The sequence below is a fragment of the Camarhynchus parvulus genome, chromosome 19 (assembly GCF_901933205.1).
Source record: "Camarhynchus parvulus chromosome 19, STF_HiC, whole genome shotgun sequence".
NCBI lineage: Eukaryota > Metazoa > Chordata > Aves > Passeriformes > Thraupidae > Camarhynchus > Camarhynchus parvulus.
This window is the reverse complement of record NC_044589.1, coordinates 3973087-3985751: the sequence shown is the minus strand read 5'-3', so window position 1 is coordinate 3985751 and position 12665 is coordinate 3973087. Positions and strand designations below refer to the sequence as shown.

At 45.6% G+C, this 12665-nt stretch overlaps 1 protein-coding gene across 1 annotated transcript; it reads left to right on the top strand.

The window, feature by feature from the left end:
* Nucleotides 1-2274: 2274 nt before the first annotated feature.
* Nucleotides 2275-12342, top strand: LOC115911763 (myeloperoxidase-like). The gene is made up of 10 exons (XM_030962959.1): nt 2275-2426; nt 4442-4571; nt 5436-5636; nt 5730-6045; nt 7404-7564; nt 7983-8235; nt 10182-10352; nt 11123-11360; nt 11824-12041; nt 12269-12342. Exons 1-10 carry the CDS (start codon nt 2275-2277, stop codon nt 12340-12342), a joined length of 1914 nt encoding a protein of 637 aa, XP_030818819.1.
* Nucleotides 12343-12665: the final 323 nt, after the last annotated feature.

Here is a 12665-nt window from a genome sequence, read left to right as displayed (position 1 = left end):
AGACACAGCTCCAATAAAAAATTGAAATATCCTGTAGATTGATCCACTAAAAAGGAAGTTTATACCTGAGAGATTTGCCTATGGAAACTCCCTAACTCCCAACAGCCCATCTGAGCAAATCATCATTTTATGACAGGAAACTTGGGGCAGAGACTGTATCTTTGACTTCTTCTGTGCACTTTCCCTGGGGAAAGGTCTGGAGCCCCAGGAGCCACTGAGGGAACTGAGAAATCTCCTTTTCTCAGCCTGGAGCAAAGGAGGCTCAGGGGGCCCTTGTGGCTCTGCACAGCTCCTGCCAGGAGGGGACAGCCGGGGGGGTCGGGCTGTGCTCCAGGGAACAGGGACAGGAGGAGAGGAAATGGCATCAAATTGTGCCAGAGATTTAGATTGGATATTGGGGAAAATTTCTTGATAGAAAGGATTGGGAAGCATTGAAACAGGCTTTCCACAGCAGTGATGGTGTCACCATCGCTGAAAATGTTAAAAAAACCTTGGTATGTGGTAGCTTGGGGACACGGTTTGGTTGACAACAAAGCTTTTGGTGTATAATTGAGTATCCTACATTTCTGTTTTTTCTTCTTTTATTTTGTGGAGCAGAGGTCTCAGAGGTGCTGTCAGATTCGTCTCTCCTGAGCATCATTACTGAGGCCAGGCAGTTGGTAGACGCTACATATTTACAGGCCCGAAAAAGGTGAGTTCTTCCTGCATGACAGCCCAAATATTTTAAGGCAGTAAGATTAAATACATGTGTGTTTTTTCTGTTTTCCAATGCATATTTATTATGGAGAAGCCTTAGCACCAGAGCTCTCTTTGTCATGGCTGGAGGGATCCTTTTGCCCAGTTTGGCTGGATTCTGGTCCCAGAACCACCAACCATGACCTTCAGGTATTGTTTCCTCACCCACACTGCCATGAGCACCTCTCACTGGTCCATAATGGTTCAGACGTGCTGGACACGTGTGAGTCCTCTCCTGGCAGCAGGAGTTCTGCCCCTCTTCAGAAGGACTGGAGTTGTGCAGATGGACACCCTGCCCCAGACAGATGTCAGTGGAAGTCAAACCCCAGGTATTCTCTGTGATTGTCCCAAAAGTCTGATCATGCAGTGGGATGATTTTGGAAGGAGTCTCTCTCTACTCATCCTACAAAAGTAGCAAGACAGAACTTTGAGACCAGAAAGAGATGGAACAGGAGCGAGGTTGTCCCTCTGTTCACAGAATACACCTTGCAACATAATACATGTAAAATTTTATCCAGACACAGTTCATTGATCTGGATTTCCACATGATAGAACAAAGTTTTTTGTGACAAGGAAGTATGACTGCAAACTTGAAGTAGGGCATTACAGTGCTTTGTTTGCTGAAACCATCTGAGCTGACATGCTAATGTGCAGACAGCTGGTCCTACTGGGCAGGGCCTGCGTGTGACCCTGCAGTGGTGTCACAGCTAATTACACCCAGTCCAGCATGACAGAGGAGCTCTGATTTCAGAGAAGGTGCTTCATAGAACTCTTCTATGCTCAGCTTAAAGAGAAAACTGGAGGAAAAGATTGTTAACCCAATGGATTTCCTGAAGCACCTAAAGGACCCCATAGGAAGAACCAGATCTGCAGTCCGTGCTGCTGATTATTTGGAAACTACTTTGAAACTCCTCATAAGGAAGCTGCATCTCTCTGGGGAACAGAGTTTCAATGTCACAGGTAATGTGATTTAGACCAAAATGCCTTACAAAGAGCAAAGAGCAGGAAATGTGCCACAGCGGGTGGCAGGGAGCAGCTCTGCCATGACCCAAATAACCAAGGATAAAACCCTTCCCCAACAGGAGAATAGATTTGAAGGTTTCTCAGTAACAGACCAGACTCCCGGGTGTTTTATTCATCATCTTGGAGAGTGCATCTCTCCTATCCTTGTAAAACCAGCTTAACAATACCTGGAACAAACCTGGGACAAAGACCACTGGAGACTGTAATCACTGAAAACTCTCCATCTTCCACTTCTGCTCTGCACACCTAGGTTGTACCACTCCGCAAACTCATCATTTTGTTCCCAGCTTGGGTAAAACCTTCCTGGTGATGATGCTGTCCACATTCCCCTGAAAAATATCTTTATGCCCACCCAGCTTCCCTAGTCCAGAGGGGAAGGCTGATCCACAAAAGGATTCAGGCACCAAATTAACAATTTCAATCCAGATGTTTTATACCCACAGCTCCAATTCAGTGGGCTCAAATGTTGACCTAGAACGCTGAGAAGCTAAAACAACAAAAGAAGAGTAGGATCAGATGTTACTCTACAGGGTTTCTCTTGCAGACCTGCTAAGCAGGAGACAGAAGGAGATGATTTCCAAGGGCACTGGCTGTGACTATCAGACTCGTTCCATTAAATGCCCAGAGAGGGACTTTTACCGGACCATTACTGGGGAGTGCAACAACAGGTAGGATTTGTGTGTGGACAAGATGAGTCTCTTTATTCTGACCCAGGGTAGATGATTTGTGAAAGTGCCTTTTGAAAGGGCAAGAAGAGTGAAATGCTCAGTTTAATGAGCCTGTAACAGAGGATTCATTTCTACCTGTGCCTGTCAGGAAAAAGATGTAACTTCTTTAAAATCTCTTTAAAATTTCTTTAAAAAAAAGATTTGCACCCACTGTCCTTTAGATGCTGCTTTAGATGAAGGAAAGGATCTTGGGGTGGGGGCAGGTAAGAAGTTGAGAAAATTTTGAGGCTATGACTCAGCCTCTCATTTTGCTGGAGGCTACAGGAAATCATCCCTCCACTCTTCCGTAGGGATGACACTAATTTCCCCAGCTGATTTTGATTATAATATTCAGCTGTTGATGTATCTCTGTGATGAGTAAGGGTGGGAATTAAATAAGATATTAATTCTTGGTCCTTCCAACTTTGTGTATTGTACATCTTTTTTCTGAGAAAATTAGTTCTTCAGGGTTTTTTTGCACATAGTTTCCGTCCAGGTTCAAAGCTGGGATCAAACATTTATTTCCTTTTGCACTTTTTAATTTATTTTTTTTACCAGAAAATGACCAAATTTCTAGTCTGACAATAACAGTCAAGGCTCCTTGACCTGCTGTATCAGTGCCAGACCCCAAATCTGAGTTGAACTTGCATCCAATGTGCACCTGGCATGAAACAGATGTGCTAGATGTGATGACATAGCACAGCTCTGCAGCAGTGTGCAGGGAGCTCACACTCACTGGGGTTTTCCAGCCTGCTCTCCTGGACTCCAGGGCCCCCACCCCTACAAGGACAGCATTGTCTGTCTGCCCAGCAAGGGTATGGAGTCTCTTTCACTGGGGATATCCCAGAACTATCTGGACACAGTCCTATGCCATGTGGTCTGAGATGACCCTACCTGACCCTGCCTGGACATGGGACCAGGTGACTCCAGCGTGGTCTGTTCCAGCCTGACCCATTGTGGGTTTTTGTGTCCATGCTGATTTGAGGCTCAGGGTAGGGTTGTCCTTGACCTTGTTGGGCTGTCAGAGAGATGGAGGGAGGCTTGAGGGATCCCTGTGGTGTTAATATTTTCCCAAGGATCTTGCTCAGCTTGAGGTGCACACCATGAAAATAGTTTGCCTGCAAGGACAGTAATAACAATCAGAACAAGACCCTGGTGGTTCTGAGTCCTTAATACTTGATGGAATTGCTTCAGCTCTGGCACAGTCATTTTCCTAGGACATGCTCTTATTTCCCAGCACATTGCTGTGAGCACTGGCTACTCCTCTCCTTTTCCAGTGCAGAAGCATAGAATCATTTAAGTTGGAAAAGGTGTCCAGGACCCTCAAGTCCAACCTTTGACTCATTCCCACCTTATAATCCAGACCAGAACCCTGAGTGCCACATCATATAGACATTGCCTGAGTTTTGTGCCCACAGGGCCACAGATCATTGGCTCAATCAGAATTCTTTTTCTTCTGAACACAAAATGATGACTTTAGCAATTCAAACTTTTCAGAGCAGTGCAAGGCAACAACACAATGGCCACAGCTGCAGGCTGAGAGGGTCTGTGTAAAAACTTCCCCAAGGAGCAGCCTTGCCACAGATCCCCACAGAAGTGGGGAATCTTCATTCTTGGAAGCTTCCAGCCCTCAGCTGGACAAGACGTGGCCACCCTCACCATGCTGATGGCCTTGCCTCTGATTTTGAGAGGGCAGTGAAGACAGAGGTGGTAGAGAGATTTAAATGCCAGATAAAATTAATGCAGATTTAACTGACAGACACAATAAATAGAGTGACACAAGGCACCTTTTTTAAAAAAGTTGCTTTTTCTCCACAGTAATAACCTTGGTATAATTTGCATCTTGGTGTTTTGCCAGTCTAATCCCTGTTACCAGCTTGTTCAGACATGGAATAAAGGGTTGTGAAATATTGGTCTGTACAAGCCTGCTGATGTTTGAAAAAATAACAGAAGTTGTTTTTCTGCTGATGCTGCAGAAATCACTCCCACCTGGGGTCCTCTAACCGCGCATTCGCGCGCTGGCTCCCAGCTGTGTACGAAGATGGAGTGTCTGTTCCCAGAGGAGCAAGTGAAGGAAAGCGCTACAATGGATTCCCACTCCCACTGGTGAGAGTTGTTATCCTAATCCAGCCATGACTAAGGACACTGCCTTCAATGCACCCATCAGGAAGGAAGTAGTGACAATATCTAAAGTGTAAATTGCTTGATCTTGGGCAGCTTTTCCACAACTGAGTTATTGCTCAGGTTAATATTTTTTGTTGGAGACAGACATGAGAAAAAGGTTATGGATGCTTTCCTAAGCAGTCTCCAAAGTGTACATCCCAAGGATTGCTGCAGTCAGTGCTCAAGGACACCAGGAGGTTTGTACAAACCACAAAGCTTGGTAGTTCCTCAGCTATGTTCTTGACTTTCTGGTGTTCACAAACAAGTTTCAGCTGGAACGGGCTTTCCATGAAGCCAAGTTTGGCTGAAGGACTGTGTAGTCTACTTTTACACCTGATTGGATGGAGCTGAGGAATGACATGGAGCTGTGTAATGCCATTAGTCTTAGTAATTTATCTAAGATAATCTTGTGCATAATCTACAACTACCTGAAAGGACCAGTTGTGGGTTGGCCTCTTCTCCAAGGGAGCAAGTGACAGGACAAGAGGAAATTGCTTCAAATTGTACTAGAGGAGGTTTACGATATTAGGAAAAATGTGTCCAATGACATAGTGGTTAAGCATTGGAGCAGGATTTCCAGGGCAGTGGAGGAGTCAGTCCCTGAAGTTGTTCAAAAACGGGTAGACGTGGCAATTCTCAGTATGGTTTAGAGGGAATGAGGACATTCGGTCAAAGGTTGATGATCTCAGAGGTCTTTTCTGACCTTCATGATTCTGTCATTCCAAGATGTCTCAGTGGGAGTTCAAGTGAGAGGCAACCCCTCCACCGTGGCAGAGACAGTCACATTTTCATTTTGGTTTCCTGCAGGTTCGAAAAGTATCCAATGAAATTGCTCACACGGCCAACGAGAATGTCACTGCAGACCGGCAGCTCTCGCTGGTCTTCATGCAATGGGGCCAGTGGGTCAACCACGACATAGACTTGGCCCCTGCCAGTGGGGAAGGAGCCAGCCTGGAGCTCCAGTGCCACACCAGCTGTGCCTTCAAGCCCCCCTGCTTCCCCATTAAGGTACCCTGACTCTCACCCATGCCACACTCTCTTACAGCAGCAAAAATAAAACCACAGGGCTTTCTGAGGCATCACTTGGCTTGTTTGCTTTAGTTCCCCCCCGACGACCCGCGGGAGCTGAGCTCCGATACCTGCATGCCGTTCGTGCAGTCGGCCTCCGTGTGCAGCCCCGGCACCTTCCGGCGGGAGCAGCTCAACGCCGCCACGTCCTTCATCGATGCCAGCACCGTGTACGGCAGCGACGATGCCCTGGCGAGGAGCCTGAGAAACCTCAGCAGCCAGCTGGGCCTCATGGCCGTGAACCAGCTCTTCAGGGACGCGGGGCTGGAACTGCTGCCCTTTGAGAACACGACGCACAGTGTTTGTGTGCTCACCAACAGGAGTGCCAACATCCCCTGCTTTAAAGCAGGTAAGGTGCAGCTGGGGGGTTTCAGAGGGTCATAAAGTCAAAAAGGGACAAATATCTCTGTATGGGATCCTTGTAGGTCTCTTCCAACAGAGGATATTCTGTGATTCTGTGATATTTGAATGACGCACTTCAAGACATGACTACATAAGGGAATCCTCCCCCAGTTAGAAGAGAAAAATAATCAAGCAACAATCGATTAATAAACATAAACATTATTTTAACTTCCCAAAAAAATTATAGCAATTTGTACTTCCTTTATAAAGTCTTTTCCAAAGCATGAGAAATTTTCAATAGAATAGCCACCAGTGTTTAAAACTTCTCTGAAGCTTTTTTTCGTCTACCTAGAATTCACCATTCACTTGAATGCCAATTGTCAGGTTGTCAGCACTGACTGAGAAAGCTGAGGCTGTTCAGCCTGGAGAAGAGTGGGTTGTGTGGAGACCTCACAGAACCTTCCAGGATCTGGAGGGACTACAGGGAGCCTGGAGAGGGACTGCATTAGTAACTGTAGTGGGAGGACAAGGGGGTATGGCTTCACATTGAAAGAGAGTAGATTAAATTAGATATACAGAAGAAATTCTTCCCTGTGAGGGTGGTGAAGCCTTGGCAAAGGTTGCCCAGAGCAGCTGTGGCTGCCCCATCCCTGGAAGTGTCCAGGGCGAGGCTGAATGGGGCTTGCAGCAACCTGGGGTAGTGGAAGGTTGAAATGGGATGGGCTTTAAAGTCCCTTCCATTCTGTGATTCTATGATTCAGTTTTCAACCCAATCAAGAATAACAGTTAAACACTCTTAAGAAAATCTAGTTAATTAATTAATTAACTAACCCACCCTACATCAGAAGAAAAGTCTAGACTAGTATGAAATTAAAAAAAACTAAAGACAAACACAGAACTTATTCAAATTTGAAGTGATCCATCACAGGAATAACATTTAAAAAAACATTATAAATGTGAAGCTTGCAAAATCAATTACAAGGGTACAGAGTGTTGTCATTTCCTCATTCTCTGCCTGTGAGTAGGGCTCCTGGCTGAGTGAGGAGATGTTCAGTGCTTCTTTCATCATGTCACAGAGGGTCTTCAGTGAGTGCCCTCCAGTTTTCATAGAATCACAGAAGGGTTTGGCATGGAAGGGAACTTAAAGACCATCCTGTTCCACCTCCTGTCATGGGCAGAGACACCTTCCACTAGACCAGGTTGGGCCAAGCCCCATCCAGCCTGGCCTTGCACACTTCCAGGGATGGGGGAGACACAGCACTATTGCCAGAAACATCACCACTTGTTACTTGTCTGTCCTAACACAAAAACTTGCCTCTGAAATTGAAAGCAATGTACAAAATTCATAAAATATTTTCATTTTAGGTGACAAACGGGTGACAGAAAACCTGGGACTCTCTGCAATGCACACTCTCTTTGTCCGAGAGCACAATCGCCTGGCTAGGGAGCTGAGGAAATTAAATCCCCACTGGGATGGGGAAAAGCTTTACCAGGAGAGTAGAAAGATTGTGATTGCCATAAACCAGGTACTGACTACTCTTCACTGTTTATCATCCACAAACTTAGAAATGATTTTCCCGTCAGGCAAAAGGAGGAAAATATTTTGCCAAATCAGTGAAGTTATTTGTGGAAGTTGGAAATTGTGAATGAGGATAGTCCATCTGAGACAGCATGGATATCCAGAGCTTTTTTATGAGCCATGCTACTAATTTATCAATTATTTATTATATTAATGTATAAATTAATTATTAGATAAAATAATTTCACATTTTAAAATAATTTCTATCCATTATGCCAAACTTATTCCATTGCTACAGTTCTTTTTTTCTGAAGATTTTAATGAATTCTGCTGGCAGACAGTCCATGTTCATTCTCTGCACTTGACTTCTGATGCCATTTCTGCTGCAGCTGCTGGTAACTTGCTGTGCTCTTGTGGTTTTTCAGATCATAACATACAGAGATTACCTCCCACTCCTGCTGGCTGAGGAGACCAGCAAGTGGATCCCTTTGTACAGTGGTTACAATGAAAAGGTGGATCCAAGGGCCTCAAATGTTTTCTCCCTGGCTTTCCGATTCGGCCACACGTCGGTGCAGCCTTTTGTGTCCCGTTTGAATGAGAGCTTTCAGCCTTTGTGTTCCTCCTCCCATGTCCCTCTGCATTTGACCTTCTGTGCTCCATGGAGAATTGTAATGGAAGGTAAGAACATGGAGCAGTGGTCCTGGTCTGGTCCTGGGGTGGAGATCAGCTGGTCAGGCACATAGAATTACAGAATCCCAGAATCATTTAGGTTAGAAAATATTTACAAGACCATCAAGTCCAACCTGTGATCCCCACCTTGTCACCCAGCCCAGAGCACTGAGCAGCATGATCAGTCATTCCTTGGACGCCTCCCTCCCAACTCAGCAAGACATGACAGTGGAGTGTTCGACATCCACTCAGACGGTGCAGCTGCTCCTGTGCTCCAGGAGGCAGGAGACTCCCTGGGCCAAATGTCAATCCACCAAAGTCTATGCCAATCAAAGCTCTTATATCCCTCTGTAACCAGGAGACATGGACAGAGGGTGATGCATCCAGTTTAACTGAACTAAAGCAGCATCATTCATTCCTAGAGGTGCCCATCCCTCTTCCTGGCTCTAACTGGAGTTATGGGGTCCTGCTATTACGTAGCTGAGATCTCCAGATAAGTCTTTCTGAGGAAGACAAATATCTGTTCCAAAATGGGTTTACTAGTCATGAGAAATATAATTACAGTTGTGCAGCCAATTTTCCTGGTTTTGCTCATACTGTCTCCTTAATTGCTATGAAAAAGATGCGGACAGTCGGACATTAATTAATGCTATCACTACATTTAATGTTCTAATAAATGTCTGTCAATTAATAGTGAATTACAAACAAAATTCATTGCAAAACCTAAAACCTTGGACAGACCCCCAAGCACCAGGACATAATGGAGCCTGGCAGGCTGAGGAGCAGACTTGGAAAGGAACTGATGGATGGCAAGTAGATTTAGGAGTGTGTAAGGAAAAGCTAAGGGATGGGAAGGGATAAGGAATTTAGTTACTATGTGAGGCTTTATTTACTGGCACCTGCAGACATGCACAAGTTCATACAGGTACCACTGTGAGGGTGGGCAGGCCCTGGCACAGATTGCCCAGAGCAGCTGTGGCTGCCCCAGCCCTGGTAGTGTCCAGGGCCAGACTGGACAGGGCTTGGAGCAACCAAGCTGGGACAGTGGAAGGTGTCCCTGTCCATGGCATGGGTGGAATGAGAGGGGCTTTAAGGTCCTTTCCCACCCAAACCACTCTGTGATTCTATGATTCTGTGATTCCATATACACATGGTGAAATGAAAATATGAAGATGAAAACCACACCCAGCCCATAGTGGACTGTTTCAGCGGCATGAAAGGGATCATCAAAGCTGCACCTTGGCACAAAAAATCTTTCCTTGATTTGAAATGGCTGCAGGAGTGTCTTGGTTTGGAAAGACAGGAGTCTGCTAAGGAAGGCAGGAGCCTCCCCTGAAATGGAGAATGTAAACCCTCCCCACCCCTCCGAATTGCTATCATTTTAAATGAAGGGGCTCTCAGGCAAAGATTTGGGAGCAGGATATAACAGTTCTTTAATAGGGTGGAAAAAAAATAAAAATAAACAATGCAGTCCACTAGAACAACACTGACAGAGTCAGAACCCAACCTGACACCCTGTGGGTCAGGATGTTGGTGGTAGTCCGATTGAAAATGTGGCTGCAGTCCTCTGAAGTATCAGGTGTGGTTCTGTTGGAGCAAGGAGGATCTGTAGAGAAGCATGTAGTCTTCTTCTGAAGATCCAGGAGGAAAAGGCAGCTGCTGTTCCTCTGGGGAATCTCGTGGAGAAAGGCCGAGTTGCAATTTCAGAATCTCAGAGTATATCGGGGTAGCAGTGCTTGGCTCCTCCCTCTGGGCGGAGCATCTCACAATGGGATGTTACAGTTCTTATCAGTCATGCACTGATATTCAATAGTCTGTTATCAGCAGGTGTCCCCTCCCAGGGAGGTGTGAATGTGGTCATTCAAAGAGAGAGATAAGGCAAACTGCTCACTTGACAAAAGTAATCAGCCATACAGATGGTAATGGAAAACATCTTGCTTGCAATCTTCAACAAGGAGGCATCGACCCCCTGATCCGAGGCATGGTTGTGGACCATGCAAAACTCATGAAACAGAACCAGCTGCTCATTGAGGAGCTCCAGAACCACCTCTTTGAACAGACAGAGGTGATGGGTCTGGATCTAGGAGCCATGAACATGCAACGGGGAAGAGACCACGGCCTTCCAGGTAAGGAGACACAAGTCCACACCTCCTGTGAATAAGACCTTTTTTCCTTCTTCTGTTTATTCCATGAATTAATTAAGCTTTTTCTATACTAATGGGAAGAACCAGTACCTTAATTTGAAGGTGAAGGATGGACAGACAGTCAAGCTCAGGGAATAAGAGGTTTCTGTATGATAAAAATCTTTTTGTGAGACGTATGACAAGGACAAAAGGCTTAGAAATCAAAGATGATATTGGGGATAATGTAAGAAAGTGGGTAAGAGACTGAAAGTAGAGACACAAGTGACCAAATTAGGCTTTCACATGGGCTTGGACACCTGCCCTGGGCTTTGTTCTTTGCCCATCAATCTTGTCTTGAGTCCCAGACAAGCCAGAGTTCCGAGCAGAAGTGACTTGCATCCACAGGTGGGACTGCCCCAGGTGCTTCAGAAGAACAGGTGCTCTTGGGTTAAACACAACCAAATTTCCTCTTTTCTAAGAATTTGATCCTAGAAATTTTGCCTCCCAAAGCTGCAAGGACTGATGCATTCAACCCACAGCAGTAGATTTAACCAACAGGATGAGGTGCAGTCACAAAGATGACCCAAACTGTTTGTTTAGTGTACATATGAGAAAATACTTGAAAATGTGACATTTGTTGAGACTGCCCAGACAATAGTACCTTCCAGATCCTTTAATACAATGAGAAGAAGCAGGCAGTTCTCATGGGCCAAGAAAGGTGCCGTGGAGATGTGGTGGTGGGTCCTGGTCATCTGCTGCTCCTGCTTTTGCAGGTTACAATGCCTGGAGGGGCTTCTGTGGGCTCTCCCAACCCCAAACTGTAGAAGAATTATCTGAGGTGCTGGGCAATCCAAAACTGGCCAAGAAGTTCATGAATGTGTATGGGACACCGTACAATATTGACCTCTGGATTGGGGCAGTTGCAGAGCCTGTGGTTCCCCAGGGCAGAGTTGGGCCCCTCCTGTCCTGCATTATTGGCACCCAGTTCAGGAACCTGCGTGATGGGGACAGGTGAGAGATACATTCCCTGTGGCATTTTTTAGGGGGGGAAATGCTGACATTTCCTGTGACACACTAATCCAACCCATTTACAGCACTCCAGTGAGTGCTCCCAGCCAGGTTCATCCCTTAATTTTAGCCCAGTTGCCAAAGGACTGTTTTTGTCAGCCTGTTTCTCTAGATACATGTGTCTGAGGAGTATCAGCTCCAGATCTTAGGGGATCTGCTGTGGCCTCTGCCTGAGGTGTCTTTTGCTCTCAGGGCACAAATCCCTGCATCCCAGCAGTCTGCTGATGCTGTGTGGAAGAGGCAGGCTCTCTGTACTGGCAGAACCCAGATCTGGCCACACTGGAGACACCTCTTTCTAAAGGGGTGTTCCTAGGGAAGGTGGATTAAGGACCATTCAGACTCACCTTGGTTGGGTTCTCAGCAAGTAACCAGAGATTATAAACTGCTTCTGAAAATATCATTGCAGATTCTGGTGGGAAAACCTGGGAGTTTTCACTTCACAACAGTTGCAAGCATTGAGAAAAATCTCAGTGTCAAGGGTGATCTGTGACAATACTCATATCAGAAAGATACCCAGGGATGTGTTCAAGATCAACACTTATCCTGAGGACTTCACTGATTGCCAAGAGATTGACATGCTTGACCTCTCATCCTGGAAAGATGAGCCTGAGAGTGCCACAAAAGGTACCAGTGGTCTAAGATCTGTCAAAAATAATAAATGCATTATTAGGTCTTTTCCACACCTAAAAAAATGAAAGAATTAAGGTTTACACAGTGATTCTACCCCAAAAAGATGATGACTGTCTATTTAGCTACACTCAGACAGCACTGGAGGCAGAGGTGCTGTTAACTGGGTTTCCAGGCAATCCATCACTTTCATCATACCTTATTCCCTGCCTCTTCCTTTCAAGCAAATGGGAAATCCCTCAAAATCCAGCCTGTTCTGGACCTTGGGATTGTGTCCTCTAAAGATATTATTTCCTAGTCTTTTCTAACAGGAAAGGTGTTGATGAAAAAGCAACTAGAATTAGCCAACCTGCTCCAAAGTGTTACTGTGCTGCTCCAAGCTCCTACTCTCTCCTCATCTTCCCCAAAACTTTAAATCAGTTTAAGGTATATCTGGAGTAGTTTTGACATGGTATGGCCTCACACACCAATAGCTGAACAAACCTGATCAAAGGTTATGATGTGCCACAGTAAAACAATGTCTTTGTCAGAGATGTGGACACTCAGGGTCCCACTAAAACACTTTTGACTACTGGTCTCCCAACTGAAATGATGTGGGAGAACAGAGGCTTGAAGAATGGA